We start from the raw sequence: 26,126 nt of genomic DNA on the forward strand, positions 1-26,126 counted from the left end.
GCCGTGCCCGCCGGGCCCCCTCGGCCGGCCGTTATCCCCCAGCGGCCTTCTGGAGCGCGCACGCCGTGCCCGCCGGGCTCCCTTCTATCCCCGAGGGTCTGGCAGTCCCTCCAGGAGCCTCTCGGTATTGCCCAGCGTCCCGACGTAGAGTCATGATGGTGGGAGGAGAAGGGAGGTTATGCGAGAGGATTTCTCTCGGCTCGTTTGGGTTTCCTGAGTGAACGGGGTTGGGGAAAGGGTGAGCAGCAGTGAGGCAGTGGCACGTTAAATGGCTGCTCGGGGCTCGGGTGTGCAGCTGGACGAAGGAAAGGACCAAGTTCAAAGCTGAACTCACCTGCCCTCCCTTCTAACTGTGCTGTGGAGTTGAACAGAGTGCAGAGGAAAATTTGACTTGGCATGTATGCCAAAGCAGTTAGTGTATTTTATTTTGCTGTCATGAAGAAAGTTGTAGGAAAGTATACAAACACTCCCTTACCTTTACTACTTTGGGTTTTGATGCAAAGAGGTAAACTCGACTAACTGGAGAAACAGATAAAACTCTATATTCATAGTGTTCTAAAGCCACATAGTAATGTTATTACAACAAGAGTTGTTGTTTTATGAGGTCAAGACAAATCTGAAGAACAGAAGAATGTACACTAGAAATTTTATTAATGAACTTATGTTTTGCTATACTTTTGTATAATAAAATATACAATTTGATACCTCACACCATTGCCTACTGCACCTGATTGCTGATTCACTCAGACTGAACAAATCACTGGCCTGGTGCTGTTACCTTTGGTGGGGGAGAGGGGATCTTGACAGATGGCTCTTCCCTTTCCTGTTCTCGAGTGAGTTTACCATCTTTGCTGTTCTGTGTGATCATTAACTCCTATTAACCTGTGTTTTTGCATAGCTAATGCATGACAGGCCTTGTCAGGATATGTATTATATGACAATAAAATTGTCCTAGTTTCAGTTCACCTTATCCTAGTTTCATATCCAGGTTTTTTATCAATAGCAGTTGCATACCAAAGAATCCTATATCAGCAAAAAGTCTCCACAGCAGCAGCTATCAGCAGAACAAAAATTTCAGTGTTTATAATGGATGCAGCTGAGTGATGCTTAGGTCCTGACTAACACTGAGACACGTGTTAGCCTCAGTAGGCCTGTGGCAAAACTTCAGATGTGTTCTAAGTACTGCGGCAACCAGTTATAGCTGGGATATCTTTCTGAAGAGGAAACTGTTTTCATGTCATGAGTGCTAAGCTTGGTTTAAGTAAAATGATACAAATTTTTGGGCAAGACTTTTCATACCAGTTTAGCCTAACCTGGTGAGCTTAAATGAGAAGAGTATCCATGGTTTAGTTAGCTAAAATTAATTTAAAATTAAATTAAAATCTGATGTAACTCAACCTTTGCAGTAAAATGTGCCATAGCTTATTGCCCTTATCTCTTTTGCACCTCTGCTGAATGATGCTTTTTCCTTACCAGAGCAGACTAAGCTGGGTGTGTACCCAGGCCATTCAGTTCTGCTGGTGGTGGTCCAGTTTATTGGACTTTTAAAGTAAGATGTTGAGATTTGCACAGAAGTAGTTGAGGCACAGGCAGTTATTCAATTTTATTGATTTCATTACAGAAATTTTTTAGACCAGCTTGCTGTCAGAAGTAATGTTTTTAAACCACCACAACTTGCCTGTCTGGCAGGTGAAAGTTTGTGTATGAACCTTTCAACTGTTCTAGATGCAGTGTCAGTCATAATGGCATGTTCCTTTATATTTCACTTAGAAATGTTATTTAGCCCTGATTTGAGGTGTGATGATCTGCTAGGTTATATGGGTAAGTTGTTATCAAAAGTTCTTTTGTAAATTGATGCATGGTGTGTCACAAATAGATTCCTTAGTATTTCTGCTTTCTGTCAGAGGAAGAAAGTGATCCATCAGGATAACTTTGGTTGCCTAATGGATCTGTAATCTTTTTTGTTTACCTTCTGTAGACTTCCACCAGGGAGGCTCTGAATAACAAAACTCTCAAACCATTGTTGAATGCATTCAACCAGATTCCTGGGAGGTAAGTAGCTGCCACTTGATTTTAAAAGGTGGCTATTCAGATCGTTTTTACTAATCTTGTCTTTAATAGTTGTTTTTAACTAATGTAGAATGTTTGCATTTGCAGTGAAAATGAAAAAAAGTGCACCTTGGACCAAGCTTTTAGAGTTATTGTGGAAGAAGAAATAGTAAGTACTTCAAACTGCTGCAACCTATCTGTTGAAGTAAATGAAACTTCTGTTTGCAAGCTGACATATAGTAATTTAACAACAACTTAATTTAGTTTTAGAAAATAGTGCTTATTAAAAAATACGAATTATGTAAAGGTTATGTAATTAAGATTTAATATAGACGATTAAAGAAGATTGGTAGGTAGGATGAAATTGCTGGTTTTGCAGATACCGCACTGATGAGAGATGCTTACTTAGCCTTTTCCAGCAGTTCTTTGCGATACTTCTGAAAATCTGCTATGACTTAAAATCGTATTTCATAAATATGCGTTATTCTACAATTATACTTCCAGAGTGGAGTGGGTTATCTATTACTAGCATGTACTGCATGACAGTAGATGAAAGGGCTCAAACTATCCCAGAATGTGGGATACTTGTTTTGAGAGGTAAAAAAACATCTGCACAATAGGTATTGTAGAGTCTTTAACAACCAGAAGAGGTCAAGAAATGTTGCTCATTAAATAAAAAATTTAAAGAGGTAACTGATGGGTCTGATTAATAGAATGCTTGAAATTTTGGGAGGTGGAGTGTCAAAATCTGTTAAAATGTGTCTGGGAAACAAGAATTTTGGTTTCATTAAATATATTAATGTCAAAACAGAGAAGTTAACCCTGTCATGTGTTTGTTTAGATAAACAAAGCTCCGTGTGAAAATCTTCTGGCAATTATTTCTCTTGCTATTAATGGAGTCACAGAAGGTGAGCAAGCATCTTTTTCTCGAATCTGGCAGCAGTTTCAGGAGCTGGGAGGTTTTGGTTTTTCATTTGTTTGTTTACCATCTTGCTTTTTTTTTTTTTTTTTAGTAGTCTACAGTGCAGCAGTTAGCTTTGATAATATGTGGTTCTTAGGTTAGTGGTTGAATAAATCTGTCGCACAAGAGATGAGTGAAGTATAATATGACTAAATTCAGTTGTATGTGCAGCAGCACATACATATAGTGGAAAATGTGTGGGTTTGGTTGTAACATAACTAGGATTTTCTGCTGCTATTGACCCCTGTAAAGTGCTTAAGTCTCCCATCCTGATTTCAGATGTGAGGCCAATGAGACTATAAGGTTAAAAGGCTTATCCTAGGTTTCTTTGTCAGTCACTGACAGAGCCACAGATAACATCTCCTGAATGTCTGTGCTAGTCTCCCAGATCCTGACCTGTTAGTACACAGCTGTTTTTCAGATGCCTGAGTCTGTTATTACAACTGTCTTTTGTGTCAGAGATCATTGTGCTAATATCATCTGAATGACCTTTGACACTCTCCCATTTGTTTATATGTTTCGTGTACCTATCAACTACAGTTTTGTTTTAGTAAATATGTATTTAATGCATATGTGTTTTATGAACTGTAGAATAACATGACCTATGATTATGAATGTAGACATTACTAAAGTACAGAGCACCAGTATACTGACTTTAGGGGTGCTTTCCTTGAGGAAAAGACATTTGAACTTTTTAAGTTTATAGTAGAACCAGCTGTGGATTTGAAAGCCTGAAAGAGTTCCTTGTGGGCTACAAATGAATGCAAGCCTGACTGTTAAGAACTGTACCATGTAGGTTTTCTGTTGTCAGTAAAATCTTTAAAAGAAGCTCACTTTGTTTCATGGTAATTGGGAGAGAGGCATAAGGCATGTAATCCAGTTTCTGGGTAAGCCAAGAACCATGTGTGAAAGCTCACAATCCATTTTTTGGGTAAACAAAAAACCGTGTGTGAAAGCTCACACTGTTACACTTGGCCTGCATCAAAAGCCTTCTAAGAAGCATAACAAAACTTGTTTTGTTGTTACTGGTGGTTGGTGGTGGGTTTTGTTTTGTTTTGCTTTTTTTAATTTCATTTTTTCATTTTGGTGACTCAGTTTTACATCATCTTTATTGTTTGTTATACATTAATGCAAAACTCTGCTAATGCTCATTTGAATATGTGTACATAAGGAAATAGGTTCAGTGGAAGTGCACACTTTACCTTGATGTTTTTGTTAGGCTTTTTAGGAATCCAGGAGAACTTTTTTTTAACATAATGTCCCTTGACTTCCATACATCTTTATTCAGTTCAGTTTAAATTTGCTGAATAAAGTGTTTCCCATTCCTTGTAGGTATTTGCACTGCATCAACCCCTTTTGTGCTTCTGGGAGATGTTCTGGATTGCCTGCCTTTGGATCAGTGTGACAAAATCTTCACTTTTGTGGAGAAAAATGTTGCTACATGGAAATCGGTAATTATTTTTCCAGAATATAGTTATTGCAAAGCTTTTGTCTACCTGAACCATTTTTACAAACAAATTTTAATTGTTTTTGTATCTATTTGTGTTAAAATAGTCGTGTTGAGTATGTTTTATTTTGAGGCTTAAAAACAATGAGTCAGGGCAAAGAGGTCAGAAAATCAATAATCAAAATTATGATTTCTTTTTTTTTTTTTACATTCTGTTTTAACTCTTTTTCTGTCCAGTCTACAGTGTGTTTGACATTCAGAAATTGCAAATTTAACTTAGGATGCGTGATTTATATGAGTACCTTCACTCTTCACCTTTTATGCAACTCCTTCCTCTGGAATTGTAGGGGATTCTTCCACTCTCTAATCTGCAGAGAAAGAAGTTGTCTTGGTCACTTCCTTAATTAACTTTCCATTACAAGACTATAGCAAGAATGAATGTGTTGCCCTAAAATATTTCTGCTTTTGAAGAACCAACTGTGTTTTGGGACCTATTTGAGGGTTTTACGCTCTTGCTGTACAGTAGTGTGGTAACAATAGAAGAGCTTCTGTGATGAGCTGCTGCTGAGCTGCTTGTGCTGCAGTTGCTGTTAACTGAAGAGGGAATTCAAGGTCTTGGGCAGAAGTCTTAGCCTGCCTGCATTTTACTTCAGGATCATAAGAAATCTTGGATCTCAGGATCCTTAGTTTGCCGTTTGAAACTGCAGTACTGCCAGAACCACAAATGACAGCAATTCAGTAGGTTGCTTCAGGAATACCCGAGGAGTATTCCAGTTTCTCTCAGTGTTTTCCTGGCCTGAATTTCTTGACCCCCTATTCTATTTCAGATAACTTTGTTTTCCATTCTTTTATTCAAGAATTATTCTTTATCGTTAATTAAAATATCTAACAATTTCTTTCTCCTGCTGCAAAATTTCTAGTGCTGTGAATGCTCTGCATCTTGTATGTTTCTCTTTACAGTTGTACATAAAATGCACCTGGAAGGATAAAGGCAGTCAGACTTAAATTAGTGTATTTCCAGGAGAAAAATGGATGCTGCTGTTGCAGTTCATTGTTGCCACTTTTTGTATGGAGGCTAAATTTAAATTTTGTTTTATGCTTCCTTGAAATTAATGCGACTGCTTGTTCTGTGTTGCCTTTTTGTGAAACCTATCTCTTACTTAAGGGATAACCCAAATTTAGAGCTAACAGTAGGAATGACTCATATTTACTTGTGATATGTGATTGAATTAAAAACAATACGCTCGAGGAGGTTTTGCTATCTCTTAATAATCTCGATGCCTCTAATGCATTTCAGAATACGTTTTATTCTGCGGGGAAAAATTACTTGCTACGAATGTGCAATGGTGAGTTATAGTTTTTCATGGGGGTCACAGGGAGTAAAGAACTCCCTATCACAGCAGTTGAAAGTGAGTTTATTAACTGAATTACTTCAGAATATCTTCAGTAAGTGATAAAGTTAAAAGATGGCTTGCTCATTTTAGCAGATATTCATAAATCTTGCTGTTTGATGTGAATATCATTCTGACCTTACGGTAATCTTTTTCATCAGTGTAGACAGTCATAGAAGAACATCTGAGAAATACTTATCCCTCAGCGATGATAAGGCCTGTATCAGAGACAGTATTTGTTTGAGTAGGATTCCTTTTGAACTTAACTTCTCTAGCCATTGTAGTAATTAAGAGAATTGATAGAATGCATTAGGGAAAAATATGGTTGGTCTGAAGATGTTACTAGTATTTAAATTTATAAAACTTACCGTCCTTTCATTAGCTATATAGGTCATGTAATTAGCAAATCCTAAACAAATGCTTGTGACTGAGAAACTGGAAGGGGGATAAATACTAATAATCTTTACTTTTTACAACATTTAGACCTCCTAAGAAGATTATCTAAGTCACAAAACACAGTCTTCTGTGGAAGAATTCAGCTGTTCTTGGCTAGGTTATTTCCACTTTCAGAAAAATCAGGTGAGATTTTGCATTTCATCACACTAATATATAACAAAGGCTGAGTGTGCTGAATCTTGGAAGTTTACATTGCAGACCAAAATCCTTTGGAACTTTTGTCTTAGTTATTGTGTCTACCCTAGAACTTGTAAGTGGCTTTTGTTTGTTTTGATTTCCAACACAGATTTCAGATGTTGTTTGTTTAAAATTCTTTGTTATAATTTAATAATAGTATCTGATAAACAACTAACTGAATGAACTAACTTATGAACTTCACAGCTTCTCAGACTGACCCTTTGTTTTCCACAGGACTTAACTTGCAGAGTCAGTTTAACCTGGAAAATGTCACTGTTTTCAATACCAATGAACACGAGAGCACTCTAGGACAGAAGGTGAAAATTCCTGTCACTTTCCACTTATCCTACAGAAAACCATTCTGGGAGCCTGTAAGATTGTTTGCACAGAAATACACTACTGTGATTGATACTTAGAATTATATGTTCATAATTTAGTCGCCCCTCTTCCAGGCCAAACTGCTAATTTTGGAGATTGGCATGTTATTCAGTACATTAAAATGTACAATATTTGAGAAAATAAAATTTTGATTTGATTGCGAGGAGTGAGCACTGTTGCTTATTGTAATAAATTTTCCCCGTAGTGTACAGAGTATAAACCTGTCCCTTCAGTTTTTGTAATAGGCTGCGCTTCTGGCTGTAGAAAGCAAGGGAAGTTGTACTTTTCAAAGTACAGTATGGTGTTAAGACAGGAATATGGTGTTAAGACAGGAATATACAGCATAATGATGCTGTAGGGATCTTTTGAATTACGAGCTTAAACTTTGTGATCTAAAGTGTAATAAAATATATAAACAAAAAAACCCCTATGAAAACTCTGTACAAATTACAGTAGCATTTGTATCGATTTTAATTATTTTCTCCCATTAGCACACAGAGGAGAGAGAGGAAGGAATGGACGTAGAAGAAGGTGAAATGGGAGATGATGAAGCACCAACAAGTTGGTGAGCTTATAGCAAGTCTAAAAGATGAAACAAAATCTTATAAAGTGACTGTTTAGAACTAGTTTTGTAAATACCCTTAAATGTTGTATTTGAATTTCTACTTATCTTGAAGAAGTTATACTTTTTATTATTTTGGAGTATATTATCAAGTACTGAAAAATGCACACGTTTTGATTATACAGAAGTTCTACAATGCACAGTTTAAACTGCTTGATACAATGTTCTGATGAATTTCACAAAAACAGTGAATCTCCTCTAAAGAAGGTACATTCATAGATATTTAAGCAGTGATTTTCAAACTTGAGTAGTTATAGCTAGTTCCTAGTAGGAAGCTTTGAAAACCAAATTGAATTTCTGAAAGTAAGAGCAAGAGAAATCCACATCAGGACATAATGGCCTTTAGTTTTTTGACCTACCCAGTGTTACTCAGCTAAAGACTTGAATTTTGAAAACAGTGATAAATTATGTATTAACAAAAATTTTGTAGACCACTATATGACAGTTTGGAGGTTATTTATATTTTCTGGCTTGCCACCTAAGAAGGGATAAACTTACATGCTACTTAAAGGTAAAATAGATTGCCAGTACCTGAATTATAATTGGCATAGTGATATAGTGGAAAACATTCATTAAACTGGCTGAAGCAATTAGTGTTCTTAAATTGGCAGAGCACTGTATATGAGCAGATGTATTCAGTGAAGCTTTTTCTAACTAACCACACTCCTAATGGAAAGAGGAAGGTATGCAGCATATGCAAAGCATTGTGACTTTTTGACAGTTTTTTTGGCTAGTGGTAATACACACAACTTTGATTAGACAGTGTATTTTTTCAGTTTGTTTCCTAGCTCTGTTGTGATGCGGGTGAGTTTTTGCCATCATAGGCATCAAATGGCTTACATAATTAGATAGTAAACTTGTTGCAGCATGGGGAAAAAGACTTGTACAAATATGGGCTTTGGATTTTTTTTGTTTGTTTTTGCTACATGCTTTTTGATCCTGCAGGTCTTACTCACCTGCACATTAGGATCACAGTAGTTACTGCTGTACTGCCCAGTCTCTTGTTAGAGAGCAGCCCTGAAATGAAACGGTGCATGGGCTCTTGCTGCTGATGTTTCTCTTCACATCTGTCGTATTTGTTCTATCTTTCACTGTCACTTTGATCAAATTTTATTTCTCTGACAAGATAAATTTCTTCACTCTGTGTTAGTGTTTTCAGATCTTGGAGCTGCTTTGAATTGTTTCTCATAAAATGAATCTGGTTCCAGTAGGAAAGGCAATGTTGGACTGTAAAAATACTTTGTTATGCTTCTGTGCAGGAAATAGTCATTAAAGCAATCTGTTTGAGGCACTTCTAAATAAAATGAGGAAGGCCACTTTAAGCAAACAGCAGCTGCCTTGGGTAGTCATTTCTCTGTCTGTCATGATTTTTTCCTCTTTGTTCTAAGTTATTCTTTGTTTTAACCAGAAGACCTGAGAAAATCAGTGTCATTCATGCTCATGGTAATTTTCTACAAGTTACCAGTCTAAATAACATGCAGTATATGCAGTTGTTACTGTGGGTGAAATTTGTGCTTTAGGTCATGCTTTGGGAGTGTTTTGGAAAATCAAGTCTGGTAAATGAAGAATATGAACCTAGTGTTGGTTTCTCGTTAAACTGTAAGTGGATAACTCAATTCTATGGAAAATCACTAGCACTAAACTCCATGTTCAAATCCAGTCTCTAGAATCATGTTTCTCCTACCCTCTTAAGATTAGACGTAACCTGGCAGTGTCTCAATCTGTTGAAGTGGAGGTTGCCTGGAAGAGGAAAGAAATATACAGATTATTTGAAAAGTAATGTTCCCTGGCCAAAAACTATCATTGTTTTCTCTCTTTCACAATTCTCCCAATTATCTTGACAAAATTTGTTCTGGTAAGATGTATTAGGGAGATAATGAATGCATACTGTGTATGCTTTTAGGAGAAAAGGCTGTATTTCTCTTTATTCTCCAGATACTGTAAAACTTCTTACCTTTTGTGCTTCTTTTATGGTAAGAAAGTAACAAAAGACTAGATGAAAAACCTCTAGGGAAAAATTCTGAATTACAGTCTTCTCAAGAAGAGCTCACTGTTCGCTTCATTATTTTACTTACAAAATAAATGATATTTTGGGAGATTGAACATTCTTGAGTGGACTTGAGTTTAATATATTGCTTTGAATATGGATTTTCATAACTGTTGTTGTTGTTCAGTTCCATTCCAATAGATTATAACCTGTATAGAAAATTCTGGTCACTTCAAGATTACTTTCGGAATCCTGTGCAGTGCTATGAGAAAGTCTCATGGAAAACTTTTCTTAAGGTAATCAGAGTTTGTTCTTTCAACTCTTAAGCCTACGTAAAAATTGCCATTTACATGAATGAAAGAGTGATTGTGCAAGATTGAACTGCTAATGCAATTGAAAAATAATAGTGTATGGGGAAATGCATTTTGCTGTTTTCTGAAATGAGCCTATGACACTAAACAATTTAATAAGATGTACACTAAATTCTCTAATACAGCTAAAGTTTATGACTTCCTGTCAGTTACAGCAACACTTCATATGTTGCAACAATGTTAGGAGTACCATTTTTATCATTTGTCAGCTGCAAAAAGCAGAACCTGTGTGTGTGGATATATATATTTTTTTCCTAATAAGAAAAATAGTTTTACCTGGTCCTAGATCTTTTGCACTAAATGCAGATATATTTTTTATTGCTTTCAAATAGAGCCATGTTGATCCCAGTGGGATCCTATGGAGGATAAGATTCTAATGAAACTCAGATTTTTTTATAGAAGCAATGACTTGAACCTTCCCTTGAGCCAGCTGGGTAATTATTAGCAGTGTTTCAGTTTTGCTAACTCTGAATGTTGAGGATGATTTATCACTAAGCTATACTGGTTTCTTCACAATTTACCACTCAGTTTTCATTTAATTGTAAGAAGCCTGTTTTTTTAATTCTCATTCTCTGTGCTCTGGTGATAAGAAATAAAATCCGCTCAGATATCCTACTAAAAATTTGTTTTAAAAGGTTTACATCCTCAGTGTTCAAAAAAAAAAGGGGGGGGGGAATAAGAAAGAATATGGTTCAGAGAGACCGGATAGGACCAGGCTTAGGTCTTTCAGATAAACTTTGTTGACAGTTTTTCTTCACTGCAGTTTTAAGGTTCTAAATTGATTTTAAGAGTAGCTCTGCAAATGTAATTTTTGTTCTGTACCTTTCTTGTACATATTCTGAACAACTTAAGTGATATTTGAATATAACACTATATCATCATATGGATTTTTGTTTCTTGGTAACATCTAAACAAGAAAACATTCATGCACTGTTCACAACGATAACTTTTTTTTTTTTATCCTTAGCATATTTTAAATGCTCCAAAAGATTAGATGTTCTGAAATGATTAAAAAAAAACCCAAAACTTCCACTGTCTAAGATATGTGTGACTTTCAGAGAACCTTTATGTACTGGCCAATGTGGAAAATATGTGTTGCTTTGACAGGCTAATAACAAGTTTACAAATGATTTTCCACTCAGCGCTAAGTCTAGTATAGTTTTCTAATTAACTGCAAAATTGTTTTTTCCATGTGGTAAATAACTTTGTTTTGTAGTACTCAGAAGAAGTTTTGGCTGTTTTCAAAAGTTACAAATTGGATGACACTCAGGCTTCCCGAAAAAAGTTGGAAGAACTGAAAACAGGAGGAGAACATGTGTATTTTGCAAAGTTTCTAACTAGTGAAAAGGTATGTGATTTCTTTTCTCAGAATCACAGAAAAGTTGAGGTTGGAAGGCACCTCTGGAGATCGTCTAGTCCACCCCCATGCTCAAAGCAGGGCCAACTAGAGCAGGTTGCTCAAGGCTGTATCCAGTCAGCTTTTGAATATCTCCAAGGGTAGAAACTCCACAACCTCTCTGGGCAACCTGTTCCGATGTCTGACCACTTTCTTTAGAATGATTTCTTCTCTTCTTTTTTTTTCTTTTTCTTTCTCTGTGAATTCTCTCTGACAGTTGATGATTCAGTGTGTCCTATTTCTGGTGTATTTATGGCATTTGATGTGTATTGTTATGTTTAGGAAGGGAAGTTAAAGGAGAGTAAATATTTAAAGATCTGTTACCTTTTTATTGCATTTACAATTACACATTCTACACTTGGCAGATGGTGCATTAACAATATGTTCTGCCTCATTATGGTCTTGTTTAAAGTTGTTCGTTTTGAATTTCGTTAACATTATCACAAAAATACGGCACTCTATTGAAATTAATGCTAAAATCATTGTCTGTCTTTTGGAATAATATATTCCTTTAACTCTTAGATCCATGCATTAGCAGATGACAGAAAGTAAGTCTTGATGCAAAATGAGTTTTCTTTTTTCTGGGATTGAAGAGTAGGTAAATTCCCAATAAACTTTTGACTTGTGTATCAACAGTTTTAAAACAAAAAATAACATGGAAGATATAGAACCAGTAGCTTAATTAACACCTAATAATCAAAGCTCCTTTCCTCTAAAGTATCTTCAACTGCTTCCTTTATATGACCTGTCATGCTGCAGCACATGGGTAGAAATCAAGCAGTGTATCATTGTGCAAATTTTGATGAGAGTGCTCCCTTTTCTGGTAGCCAAATTGTGTCATAGCAAGTAGTTCATAGGAAAAGTGAGCAAGCCGTCCTTCAATTATTGAAAAAAAAATCAATATTTGTTTTTCCAAGTTCTTGCTCACTTCAAGGTGAATGATGTCTTAGGTAGAATGTTGTGAAGTCCAGCAGTAAAAAACTAATTTAATAAAAAACTAGAAATTTACTGTTTACTTTTACACTCAGTTCCTCACATTTCTAAGTGGTGGATTTCTTTAGGAGTTTTGATAATTGTCTTCTCTAAACTGCGTTGTATGACAGTTTTGCTGATCCTCGTACTTTGTGGAGCATTGTCTTGGAAGTATTGGTGATACTGAATACAGGTTCTGTGGTGCCTTATCCTCATCTTTCTGTAAAAAAAAAAAAAAAAAAAAATCCATCTGGTTTATCTGAATATCTTTGTTGGATTTTACAGTCATGTATATGTATGCTTAGTGTCTTTAAAATAAATGTGTAATTCTTTTGTTTTTGTTTAGTTGATGGATTTACAGCTGAGTGACAGTAACTTTCGCCGTCACATCTTGTTGCAGTATCTAATACTGTTTCAGTATCTAAAGGGACAGGTCAAATTTAAAAGGTAATGTGGGAATATTTGTGTTTTGGGGATGGGGAGAGAAGAACTTTGAGTTAAACCAAAATGTTTTTAGAAAGCTTACACTTGCTAGTTCTAAAGCTCTTGTGAAACTTGCGGAGCCTTGGACTAGTGAATATAGGAGAAGACTTGAAGGGCATTAACGGCTGATTATCGCTGGAAATGGGAAGTCTCATTCTTGCCTTTGCTTCTCTCTACATGATTCTCTGCCCTCCCTTGCAGTGGCTCTAGTGTTTGTTGGACTCTCTTAAGTTTGTTCAGCAAAAAAACTGTCTGGTCATCTTTGTGGAGTCAGTTTTCTGCCAGATTAGTGAGTTGAATGGGATCTCAGAGAAGTAGAGGGCATTAGAGCTGGCTTAAGATGAGTGCCAGCCAAGAGAGGGAAGTAGTACCTCTCCTTAGGCAGCAGCAAGCCATTAGACCAGCACAAGCTATTCATATGTGGCTTCATTTTGAATCTATATTGACTCTGAGATCTTCATGTGACATTGTTTGCTGGGTTTTTGCTACAGAATTCTGTCTAAAATATCAGGAAATAGTAACGGCAATTATTGCTTTTATAAATTGATAGGACAGAACAAAACTCTATCCTTTTCTACTTTGTGCTCTAATGTTATGCTGAAGAAATACCTACCAGTCTGTTCATTTCCTGTGCCCTTGACCATATCTGCATGTAATCATTAATATTTAAGGCAGCTGTTTTTCAGCTGTAATCTAGTGCTTTTTATAAACAGATCTCAAAGTCCTTTGCTAACTAGGTTAATATCATTATCCTTATTCTATAGATTATTTACTAAGACAATCCAGTGGCAGAGAAGGAGTAGAATTCAGCTCTCCTGAGTTGCAGTTCTGTACTGTAGACTGACTGTATGACACTCACTAACACTGCAATTCATTCAAAGTACTAACTGATTGGTGATCAACAATGGAATAATATATAAATGGAGTAGCATAACATTTGGTGCAGGTGTTGCAAAATAATACAGTTTATTCTCTTCCTTAAAAAAAGATAGCGAGCTTTTTTACATCCTGTTAATTAAGAGAAGCTAGTTCTAAAAGTCTTTCTCATGTTATTGGTTAGCCATAATTATGTATATATTTGCCATTTAAGGTACCTAGTGCTTCGTAAAAAGCTGGTTTGTATTATATTGCTATTGAATATTTTAAATGGAGCTTTAATAGGTATGCTTCAAATAGATTCTTGTTTAATTGGTGAAAAACAAAAACTGGATTCTCATCTGACTTCTAATGTCTTTTAAAAAAAATTCTCATCTCTTTTGGGGAACTAAATGAGCCATGTCCTTGGTACTGTATTTATTTTACTGTTTTGTTTCTGCGTCTACTTACCAACTGTATTACAGTTCTAGATATACCAAGAAGATAGTGTCTCTTGTTTAGTGACTTCAGATTATACTATAGAATTCATGTTTTGAGATTTTTCAAGTTCTGTTTACTGCCTGTAAATTAGTTGTTTCTTTTACAATGGTGTTGTCTGCAAAGGTGTTTTAGTTTGGAGTGTGCTTTTTGCAGTAAATCACTTGATTGTACTCACTTGCTATACTTTGGGTCTGCATTAAGGAGTAATCTTGAATTACACAGATGGACTTTCTATTGGTTGAAACTAAACTGAAGATGTATTCCAGGAGCACATCTAGTTGGCTCCACTAGCTAATGAGTGTTCAGTCCATGGGACCAGACTAGAGCCCTTTCAAAGTACCTTTTTCAGTTCTGATCCAGCCCCATCTCAGAAAGTGTGTAGTGTAAATGCTGGGTCCTCAGTGCTGTTTTTCTCTGTAGGTCAACTCCTCACTTGTAAAATCATGTAAGCAATGAGGAAAAAAAATCTTTAAAAAATTTGTGTACTTTGTATGTTAGGCCAATTTTATGACTTTTTTTTTTTTTTTTGGCAATCCAGTTCAAACTATGTTCTAACAGATGAACAGTCTCTTTGGATTGAAGATACTACAAAAGCAGTTTACCAGGTTGGTACAATAGATACTTCTACAAAAAATACAGCGAAAAATGATTATTGTATGTAATATTAGATCACCTGCTTGTGAAGCAGGATCCATGTTTTTTTTTTCCCCTTAGTATCCTGCTACAAATATCATACAAAAAATCAACATTTTTTTTCCCTCCCAATTATAGCTTCTTTCAGAAAATCCCCCAGATGGGGAAAGATTCTCGAAAATGGTAGAGGTAAGTACTTTGGTGCATGTCTGAACAAAGTGTATACAGAGAGTAAAAAGGAAGTGTCAGTTTAAGCTAGTTTTTGGAACATAGCTGTAACCTCTAAGAGAATTTCATCTTGTCTTAGTTTAAAAAAAAAAAAAAAAACTCATAACATCTTTTTATTTTGTAGTCATATTTTTCCCATGTTTTCATTAAACACATTTCCCATGTGTTTTTTATCCTGCTCCTGGACCAAAACGGAAATGTGCATATATGTGCACATACATAGAGAGGAGAGACTGGTTATTTAAAAAAAAAAAAAAAGTGACAGCTTCTTTGCATAAAAGAATGCTGTGTGAAAAGTCATGGAAAGGAATAAGATGCAAGTGGAATATGAAAAAAAAATTGTCTTACTCTTGCTTTCCTTTTTCCGTTTACTTTGGCTGCATGTATTTTCTTGCGTAGAGAAGGAGAAATAAAGCCTTTCCCATAGTTATTAAAGAGAGAGATGCTATTTATAAATAAACCAAACCAGCTGCCTAAGAGTGTGCCTGTGATAGATGTTCAACTGATGATACACAAAATAGTCTGAAATACACAGGCTAAACCAAAGTTTTCTTCTTAATTATAATAGCTTATTTAAAACCCTGGGGCCATCTTTGAAAGTGGTTATGACCCTAATAATTTGAAATATTTTATGTTTCTCCAGCATATATTAAATACTGAAGAAAACTGGAACTCTTGGAAAAATGAGGGCTGCCCAAGCTTTGTGAAAGAAAGGTACCTTTATTATGAAGTAGAAACATGATGGTTATTTGAAATGATGTTTGACTTCAGAATATGTGCCTGTGGTGTAGGTGTACTTAATGACTCACACAACTGTGAGATTTGTATAGGTGGATGTCCCTTCTGTGTGTTTTCAACCAAAAATCTTAAGGCTTCATTATGCCAGCGAAGAGGTGGTCACGTATGTGCAGGTCTTGGGGAGGCATTCCTCACTCTCTCATGGCAGCATTTGTTCTCTTAATACCAAGGATCCAGTGACTGGGGAGACTGACTGTGATGTCTCCCTTCCTGTCTAAGAACATACCCTAGTATGAAGAAGTTAGGGGCTCACTTTCCTGTATACCAGTTTGGATTGCCTGTGAAGGAGTCTTTGGGATTACAGCTCTGACAGGGCAGCGTACCCAGCAAGTCTTCTCTCACGTGCCTTTTTTTATTAGGTTTGTTACTTGGTGGTGGTCACTTACCTGAAGGGAAAAAATGGTTAGGTGGATATAGCTGTCAAAAGGTTTCCTGTGCAGTTAGTTACTACCTAGTGGCAAAACTTGAACTTTGACTCAATACATTTACTTAACTATCATGATGTGCTGACCAAGCATTCCTCTTCCATCCTTACTCTTTCTGCACACAGACTATGCCCCCTTCGTGGTAAGGAGCAGCCTGGTCATAATCTCTTTGGGAGTTTCTTTCATGGAGAGATCAGGTGGAACACCTCTTCCTGATTTCAGCCTTTTGCCTGAAAGGGAGGGTGCTGGGGAGAAGAGAAGAATTACTACTGGGGAAAAAAGTGTAAAATTCTGAAATTTGACTTTTATAAATATTCTGTCTCCTTCTTTAGATCTCAGCCAGAGTTTCAGCTTGGGTAGGTCTTACCCTAACCTCAGTGGTCTGGCATCTCCATTCTCTGATCCCATAAAATCAGGGACATTTGAGGAAAGAAAACTTGCAATCATAGTGCAGATGATGCCAGCAGCAGGGGTAGATCACACTTAGTATGCGCTGCTGGAATAAATGTGATTTGCTTCTTTTTCTGTAACAGAATTCTGATAGACCCTCAAATCTGTGAATGAACTAATTTTGGTGTCTGGCAAATCCCTTTCCTCATCTTTTCTTTACCTTCTCTCATGTTCTTTCCTTCTTTCTCTCACTCTCTCTCTCTCGGTCTTTCTCTCTCTTCTTTCTCCCACCTCCCCCTGCCAGGAATCTCAGTCCCTTTGCATACTTTTATTGTGATTTAACTAGAAGCCATCTGAACTGAATTGGTCTAATTTTGTTCTCTAAATATTACTGGTTTGATACTAAAACACTTTCCCCCCCCCCCCTTTAGACCTCCAGATTCAAAGCCAATGAGGCCTGTGAGAAAGAGGCCAGCTCCAGAGGACTTCTTAGGAAAAGGACCAAACAAAAAAATCCTTATGGGGAAGTACGTTGACTTTTTTCGCTACAAAGTTTTTGGTTTTGTTTTTTATTGTCACTGGCTGCTTTTTCTAGTCAGTAATTTTCAAACTTCCTCACTTTGGAACTTCTAAGAAAGAGTATCCAAGGAATGTGTCATTTGGTTTAAAACTTGCAGTAGGCTTCCTTTCCTTAGTCATCTCTTATAGGTACTTTATAAATAGTCCTTAAATTACAGACTGAAAATCAGTGTTTTTGTACTTGCTGGATCAGTTTTTATTCTTTTGTCTTCGTGTTTGCTTAAAATGTATCTGTGCCATGTTTTTTAAAATAACACCCATTGGTATTTTATCTTGAGGCAAAGAATTTTTCTTGCTGGGTCCTCTCTAACAAAAATGCGTTATTGTGCATGTTACCAAGTGCTACATTTTCCAGTTTTCTCTGTAGGAGAAATTACAGTCTTTTCATCATAACTGTTCACCCAACCCAGATGTGGAAATTTTGGTCTTGTCTTGACCTTCAAGACCTTGTATCGAGTGTTTAGTAAAATGTCCTTTTTGAAAAAGAAAGTGATAAATTATTTCAGGTATCAAAACAGAATGGCCCAATCTTTTCTAGTTTGGAAAGAGAAAATTTCATACTATTTCTGATCACAGATCAGCAAGGGAGTACAATGGAAATTTAATACACAGTTTTCCTACTACTTTGCAACATTGGGTAGGATTTTTGTCACTTCCGGAAATACCTAATATGTTTGTATCACAGACACTGTATGGTATGATTTATTATAAAGACTTTGGGATGAGAATTTCTGTAGCATGTCTCTTGTGTCTTTAGTGAATGATGAATGCGGAGTTTAATATGGATTTATGCTTCTCTTTGCAGTGAGGAGCTAACACGTCTTTGGAATTTATGTCCTGACAACATGGAAGCTTGTAAATCTGAGAGTAGGTAGGTAAGAAAGGGAACATCATTGCCTAAAGCTAGTTTCCAGCCCTCTGGTTATACAAAATTACACTTGTTACAAAATTCTATAAAGGAAGCAGGTAGGGTGATCCTGTATAGTATGCCATTTCACTTTGTATTTGAGAGTAGCTAATTGTATGGATCTTTGTCTTGAGATTTTCTTATGGTTTTCTTTACTAGTGTAAGCACTGTCAGTAATTTTCATTGCTTAGTAAAGTAAAATCTAAGCTAAAAGCCAGATGAAAACTTCTATTTTGTGGAGGGTGATTGCAGCTTACATAATAAAGGACAATTGCCAAGGCTGGCTTTAATGAAATTAGCAGGCTATTAGGCATTGATTTGCGTGCAGGTATGTGCTTTTAATAGTACTAGATAAGAGAAAATTGGCTAACATGCATTGTTTCAGAGCATACTGGATCTACTAGTGATGCAGATGCAGAAAAATACAATTTTTGGTTATCTCTTCTGTTTGCACAGTCACAGGAAATACTGATAATGTACTTTGCTTCATAGCTGTACATAATTCCCTTTTGTGCTGACTTGGTATCTAGTATGGAAATTTGGATAAGGAATGGGACAGTTTCCAGAGAGAACTGTCTTTGTCTAGCAAAGTGCTAAAGGTGGAGTTATGCTTGAAACCAAAACTTCTGATTCCCTGTGTATGATTATGTTGTGCTCCAACTTCCTGAAACAAACTGAGATGAACCAAGAAAATGCATGCCATGGTTAGTAGGAGAGAGAAGATCCCAGGAGATCTGAATTCAGTTCCAAGCTTTATTGTAGACTTTGAGACTGAACATGGACAAGTGGCTGTAACTTTTTGCTTTGATTCCTCATCTCTTCATTCAAATGCGGATAATACTTTATCCGTCTTCTTTATAGATAACTTTTGGGGATAAAACGTAGCTTGTATTAAGATTTTGCATAGTGCTAAATACAGTAGGGTTCAAGTCGGCTGAGTTTTCATGATGCAGCCTTCAATACCAGTAATAAGTGATATTGGTGCACTTAAACATGCACTGCTTTTCTGGACAAAACAAAACAAAAGTGAGTTTATAGACTGGGGCTCGTTTTTTTCCTAACTGATCACTAGGTTCCCTTGTAGAAGGGGATGAGTCTCTGTCAAACATTAGGTAGGAGAAATACGGATCAGGTCATTGGGAGCCTGCTTTGTACTGCTGCACCTGTGACATAATCTTGGCTCACAGTACCCTACAGGTCTAAGGAACATAGTGTAATCTTCAAAGCAGCAGGCTTTCCTGATCATTGTGATTTATTTATTTATTTATTTATTTATTTTAGGTTATGGTTCCTTACGTACTTGTTTTAATATCTTACGGAAGCAACTGCTGGCTGTTTTAAGAACAGTAATACCAGTTGGTCTTTCAATATGTTCCCTATGAACCACAAATACTGTCTTTTAAATCACAGAATCACAGAATAGCTGATGTTGGAAGGGACCTCTAGAGATCATCTACTCCAACCCCCCTGCTCAAAGCAGGATTAACTAGAGCAGGTTACTCAGGACTGTGTCCAGTTGGATGTTGAATATCTCCAAGGATGGGGACTCCACAACCTCTCTAGGCAACTTGTTCTAGTGCTCAGTCACCCTCCCAGTAAAGAAGTTTTTCCTTATGCTCAAATGGAATTTTGTGTATTTCAATTTGTGCCCATTGCCTCCTGTCCTTCCACTGGGCACTACTGAATAGAGTCTGGCTTAGTCTTTTTTACTCCCCCCTGCCTCCCCTGCCCCCAGCAGGTAATTATACGCATTGATAAGATCCCCCCCTGAGCCTTCTCTTCTGCTAAACAGCCCCAGCTCTCTCAGACTCTCTCCACTATGTCCATGTCCTCCTTGTAGTGGGGAGCCCAGCACTGGACACAGCACTCTGGATGTGGTCTCACCAGTGCTGAGTAGAGGGGAAGAATTGCTTCCCTCAACCTGCTGGCAACGCTCTGTCTCATGCAGCCCAGGAGGCTGTTGGATTCTTTGCCACTAGGGCACACTGCTGGCTTGTGTTCGCCTGGTTGTCCCAGGACCCCAAGTCTGTTTCTGCTGCACTGCTCTCCAGTCAGTTGGCTCCCAGCCTGTACTGGTGCTTTGGGTTATTCCCCGCCAGGGGCAGGACTCTGCACTTCCCTTCACAACATTCCTGTTGTCCCATTTCTCCAGCCTATCAAGGTCCCTCTGAATGGCAGCACAACTATCTAGTGTATCAACCACTCCTCCTAATTTTGTGTTGTCTGCAAACCTCCTGAGGGTGCACTCTGTCCCATCTTCCAGGTCATTAGTGAAGGTGTTAAACAGTATTGGTTCCAGTATCAACCCCTGGGGGACACCACTAGTGACTGGCTTCCAACTTGACATTGTGCCACTGGTCACAATGCTGAAATGACAATTCAGCCAGTTTTTAATCCACCTCAAATCAATTTCTTCTGATATGTGTAGACTTAAACCTATATTGAATGGACTTTAACTGAAGTACATTCAGCAAATGGTACAGGTACTGCCACAGGCAGTGAAATGAACATGTTTGAACAAGTCTGGGAACCACTACGATGCGAACCTTGGCAAGTACAACATCAAGCTACCTAGTATTTTTTCCACTCTAAAATTAGTGACCATAAGTAAATGGAATGGGGAATAGTAGTCTTGCTTTCTCTGATTGCAGATGAAACTGAAATGTGTGTGAGTATGGGGGAGGAAATCGTGTGCTACTTACTGTCCTATTAAATTGTACAAAACTAACAGCCATTTTGATTCCCAAGTGTTCGTGAGCTGTGCACGTAGGAGTATGTTTCTGTTGCAGCCAGCCAGTTGTAACAGACGTTTTTATGAAACTCTCATTTCCTTATTGCCAAAATTCTTGTCTTGCATCTCCCTAGTCCTTTTCACTGAACAGTCTTTACAGATGTTCATGTCACTTTTTAATAGCAGAAGAGTTAAGCGCATTTAATAGGCAGTGCTAGTAACTACTCGTACACTTCAATGATTATGTAGTAAATAATCTCATAGCAACATGTAGCTAACAGATTCTTCACTTAATTGCAAATGTTAAATTTGAATAGTTTTTTTTTTTTTTTTTGCCTCTGTGAATATAGTTTGAGAAGTATACGAAGTAACTGAGAAAAACAGCTCTGTTAGAAGAGAGAATGTGAGGAGTATTAAACTCTGTTTTATTTTATAGGGAGTATATGCCAACACTGGAGGAATTTTTTGAAGAAGCTATTGAACAAGCAGATCCTGAAAACATGGTTGAAAATAAGTACAAGTATGTAGATGTTTGTTTTGTTTCTCTTTATTTTCTTCTCTCTCATGTTTGGATTGTTAAAACAGTCTGTTCTCTGTATTACTAATATCTGTGCAGGACTGCAGTAATGTACAAAAAGCTTTATAAGCTTGGACAGAATGATATTAGTTAGGAAATGACTCAGATCTTTTTCTGTCCTTTTATAGATGAAAGATTGTTACCAACCAAACTTATATTTTATTATAGGGCTGTGAACAATTCTAACTATGGCTGGAGAGCATTAAGATTACTAGCACGCAGAAGTCCCCACTTCTTCCAGCCAACAAACCAACAGTTCAAGAGTTTACCAGAATATCTAGAAAACATGGTAATCAAATTAGCCAAGGAGCTGCCTGTAAGTAGTATTGTCCTGTAATTTCTGAATTCATTTGACTTCTTGCTTGTCTTTTTCTGCAGACTGCTTGACATGGGGGGAGAGGAGGACAAAAAAAAAAAAAAGGAAAGGCTTGTACACTAAAGTAAAAATGGCAAGTAAAATTGGTCTAATCCATGAAGATCTCAGTAACACTGAACTTTGAAACAGTTAACAACTGTAACATTGACTAACAAATTAACTGTTGAGCTCTGCCTTGTATTCAGTGAACAAACAGCTATGGTGATCTGAGGTTTTCTGCACCCATAGCAGAGCTGGTAGACAGGAATATGTTTGTACCCTGGATACTTGAGCTCAGTGCTGTAGTGCAAACCACTTTCACTGAAGGCGTAAGCTGGCATTCTGGATCATGAATAGGGGTAGCTGTGGCTAAGGCTATGCTGCTGACTTGCTATTGGGATGGCAGCCTCTAGTGAAGGGGCAGGGTATGCAGATGAAGATACTATGCGAAGTTGATGCAGCAAGATTTACCAGAGCTCTTCTGTCAGCCCTCTGACTTTTAAAATACATAAAGAAAAACAGAACCTGTAGACTTCTAAGTCCAAGGCACTCACCCCTTTGCATCTTTAGCAATAGAAGTTTGGGGTGTGTGGTCTTTCAGATCTCTTTATACACAATTATAAGAGAGACTACCAGTTGAGGAGGAGCATTTCCTTAAACCTTTGACTTAACACACAGCCCAGCAGTTTGTTATGGGTATGAACCCATACTTCTGTCTTGGAGAGCTTTCTTGTCTGTAAAGCAAAACTACTGAGGTGTGAAGCTTGGATTGTAATGTATAGCTTTTGTGTTTGTTCAGCAATCAAGGTTAACTAGATGCTAAAAAGAGTTTTAGAAAAAATACTGGGGGTGGAGGGGGTTTAATGTCTATTTAAGATATAAGGTACTACTTTATGCAGTATTCCTGATGATACTACTGTCATTTATCAGATGCTGTGGCAAAAAACAAATACATAGGTAAAGCCTGTGATTGGAGCATGGCAATATTCATCTTGTCTGATCGATAGCTAAATCAAAGCAATGTTGTTTGCTTATTTGTTTGTCACATTTAACTACTGTACAGAGAAGTTTGAGCGTACAGATGATACTGAGAGAGGAACAAAATTAAGAAGAAAAAAATGTTCCTCAGTGGTGCGGACTTCTGTAAAGTTGGGTTTGTTTTGTTTTTTAAGAAAGTTATAAAGCTCTGTATGTAACATTTAGTTGTAGTTATTGTGAGAAGAACAGGAGATAATCCTGTGAAGTCAGTGGATACTTTCATTAGACTTTTTTTATTAATACTGTGTTTGTTAGAACATTTGTTACTAGTGTTTTGGATACAGAAGACTGGGGGATTTTAAATTCTCAAGTGGGGCATATCAGATTTTCCATTCTAACACACATGCCAGGGACCATCATACAGCTGTAAAATTTCTCTTTAAACACAAAATTCATCCAATGATATTTAGTTCTCTCATTGTAGCCTCCTTCTGAAGAAATAAAAACAGGCGAAGATGAAGATGAGGAAGATAATGATGCTTTATTAAAGGAAAACAATGAAAGTAAGGTTTGCATGTTCTTGGTCTTTTCACAGTTTCTCTCTTGATGCATATTGTAGAAGCTGTGTTTTATCTTACTTTCTACTTAGGGTCACTTATCCTGGTTACCCTGATGCTGACCTGTACCCATGTTCATATTGAAAGGCGCAGCCTCCGCAGGTCACACACAACTAGTAACCCCATAGTTTCATGATTCATACTGCTGAAAGTGTCCAAATTTTTTAACCTTGGATCAGCACTTTCATTAGGACCTCTACCACCATTCCTGCTAAGTGGTGTATGTTTACAGTGTTGCTAGATGTTTATAGTTAAAATGTCAGCATTGCTGTGTAAATACTCACCTGAGTGCTCCTCAGCCCCTCTCACCTGTTATTTCTATTCTTTAATAGCTGTGGGTAAGTGTCTCCCTCTAGCACCTGCTGCGGGAGGTAGTTACACTGCTTTCAGAAACAGATATATTCCATCTCTGAGATCTTTACTTCCGCTTCATTTAAACGTCTTAAAGGCAAAGCCTTCTCTGTGAGAAGAGCATCCTTCCTGACAAATGTCATCTCTTGTTTCTCTGCGTGAAATAGTCCTTTCACTTTTGTCTCTTGCCTATAACCTCAGTATGTTTTGCTCTTAACTATCCTTCCCTGTCTCCTGTGTCTGTGAATCTGCCTTCTTCCATCCTCCCTCATGCCTCCATCTCATCATACCTTTTCCCTTATGTGATGTATCTCTGTGTGCTACCTCTTGGAATCCAGCATGGGCAAACTGGATATGTAGGGTGTGGAACTCTCACAGCAGATACAACTGGTTATCAGTTCACTTCATGATTTTGTTCAAAGATTTTTTTCTGTTATTGGAAAGCCTTCTGTGGGTCTGTGTAAATATCTCTTCTATTGCCCCTTTCCATCTAGCACTTGACCTGTTTTTTTCCACAGTCTCATTGCCAGTAGTGCAGAAGTTCTTCAGCTTAACACTGCCTGAAACAGCCTTCCTAGTTTCACTGTGTTGAATTTACATCTTTCTTTAAATCTTGTCTTAAAGCAAAGATGGGATAGGTGCAGTCTGCTATACACTCTGTTGCTTAGAAATAATGGAAGTGATCTGAGTGCTTTTGTTGCATTGCTTATGGTCTTCCATTCTTTCCCCTTGGTGTAGCGGCTTTAGTTCAGATAAATGAGTGTGACTGATAAGCATTGGAAGGAGTTAAAACCTTAAGTCCATACCAGCTGGCTCTTCAGGTGGTGCAAGGATGAGATAGATATATTTTAAAAAATTAAGAGTATGATCAACTTCCATGCATAAGTAATTCATCCTTTAGGATTTTTTTTCTTTAGAATAGTGTGAAATGAACATAGGTGGTAAGCCACAGATTATAGACCACGATGAGCTATGTAAATTTGTAAACCCACTTGTGTAATCACTGCAGCAGCTGGTTTCTCAGCAAAGCACAGTATTCAGTGCTTTTTCTTGATGCCAGAATGAGAGCAAATACCTTGAAGTACTGACTACATATTAAATTTAATATCCTCTTCGTGCTCCTGCTGTTAGTAGGAACATCAGACTTGTTTCCTGTTTCAGCCTTTGGCAACACAGTAAAAGGGCAGCAAACTGTTTTTCACAAACTGAGGCAAGTTAACTTGGGGTAACTGCATCAAGTGACTAAAAAAAGTCTAGAAGACAATGAACTGTTAAAGAAAGACCACTCTGCATTTTATTTGACCTATGTATTGAACATTGCAGGCTACTTGTAAAAAAAAAAAAAAAAATCTGTTTTCATTTGGAGGAGACAGTTCTGATGTACTTAAGACTTCAGCAATTGTCAAGTGATATTTAAGAAACAAGTTTTTCATTTCTGTGGGCAATAAGGGATGTTTCTCTTGAAACACAGATAATACATCTGTAAAAATCCATCCATTTGAGAGCACTCAAAGCTATTGAGTAGGATTTAAAGACTAGCTGAAAGGTGTTAGTCAGTCTGTTTGTTAGTGAATAAATAACAGGTTTAAAATGGGGCAGATGTTGCTGTATCTACCTGAGATATTCCTTGAGTCTCACTGTGATTCTTTTTTTTCCAGGTCCGGAGGTACAGCGGGACAAAGCCATGACTGGTGAACAAATTGAGTCGTTTGCTAACAAGCTTGGAGAACAATGGAAGGCTTTGGCCCCCTATTTGGAAATGAAGGACTCTGATATACGGCAGATTGAGTCAGATAGTGAAGACATGAAGATGAGAGCCAAGCAGCTTCTGGTTGCCTGGCAGGATCAAGAGGGGACACATGCAACACCTGAGAATCTGATTACTGCACTGAACAAAGCCGGGTTAAATGACCTTGCAGAAAGCCTAACAAATGACACCGAAAACAGTAGTTAACTCACTTCAGATTCTAACTCTTGTTGTTGTTGAGATAATTATGACTGTTGTTGCTAGGTAACAAATCGTTGGTAGGTATCTTATGTTCAATAAACAATAAAACCTTTTGATAACACTGTTTGTTGTCTGGTCTTTCTGAGAAATGAAGGATTAGTCATCCTGACCCAGAAATAGCAAGCTTTGTGCTTAAATGGTGGAAATGTAAAAGGGAGGATGGAGGCAGAGGCAGCTTTCTGTGCAGACTATAGTAGTAGAATGGCTTGGTATCAATAGAGTCAAGGTCACTTCTTTCAGACAGGGTGGTTGATGGTCTGTGTAACTGCATGCTCTCTTTTGTGTGGTTTCTCAGAGCATGCAGAGGTATGAATGACTGCTAACTCATCATTTGAGGTGTTTGGGATCTGTAGACCATCAAGATGTACATGTTTGCAACTCAACTTTGAGAAAATAGTATTTGCTTTCAGTAAAGAACTGGTGTCCTTGGAAGGATGCTGCCATGGATTCTTCTGTCATGGTGAAGAACTGGTTCTTTTTGGACATTAATAGTCAATAACTAG

General features: G+C 37.3%; 1 protein-coding gene across 3 annotated transcripts in view; it reads left to right on the forward strand.

Moving 5' to 3' along the window:
* THOC1 (THO complex 1) overlaps positions 1–25,687 on the forward strand; it is a 26,378-nt gene extending 691 nt beyond the window's left edge. Inside the window, exons 2-21 of one of the 3 annotated variants that reach the window (XM_026058652.1) lie at positions 1,979–2,052; positions 2,158–2,218; positions 2,891–2,957; positions 4,343–4,461; positions 5,755–5,803; positions 6,332–6,427; positions 6,716–6,798; positions 7,351–7,424; positions 9,656–9,764; positions 11,056–11,187; positions 12,554–12,654; positions 14,585–14,651; positions 14,818–14,868; positions 15,551–15,621; positions 16,952–17,047; positions 17,905–17,970; positions 21,174–21,257; positions 21,483–21,630; positions 23,132–23,210; positions 25,274–25,687. In XM_026058652.1, coding sequence (XP_025914437.1) covers positions 1,979–2,052; positions 2,158–2,218; positions 2,891–2,957; positions 4,343–4,461; positions 5,755–5,803; positions 6,332–6,427; positions 6,716–6,798; positions 7,351–7,424; positions 9,656–9,764; positions 11,056–11,187; positions 12,554–12,654; positions 14,585–14,651; positions 14,818–14,868; positions 15,551–15,621; positions 16,952–17,047; positions 17,905–17,970; positions 21,174–21,257; positions 21,483–21,630; positions 23,132–23,210; positions 25,274–25,569 — 1,923 coding nt within the window. In that variant the 3' untranslated portion in view covers positions 25,570–25,687. The remainder of the gene's footprint in view (positions 1–1,978; positions 2,053–2,157; positions 2,219–2,890; positions 2,958–4,342; positions 4,462–5,754; positions 5,804–6,331; positions 6,428–6,715; positions 6,799–7,350; positions 7,425–9,655; positions 9,765–11,055; positions 11,188–12,553; positions 12,655–14,584; positions 14,652–14,817; positions 14,869–15,550; positions 15,622–16,951; positions 17,048–17,904; positions 17,971–21,173; positions 21,258–21,482; positions 21,631–23,131; positions 23,211–25,273) is intronic. The other 2 variants (XM_026058654.1, XM_026058653.1) reach the window with 2 other exon arrangements.
* The last annotated feature ends 439 nt before the right edge of the window (positions 25,688–26,126 follow it).

Source organism: Apteryx rowi, unplaced genomic scaffold (genome assembly GCF_003343035.1).
Source record: "Apteryx rowi isolate R43461 unplaced genomic scaffold, aptRow1 scaffold_149, whole genome shotgun sequence".
Taxonomy (NCBI): Eukaryota; Metazoa; Chordata; class Aves; order Apterygiformes; family Apterygidae; genus Apteryx; species Apteryx rowi.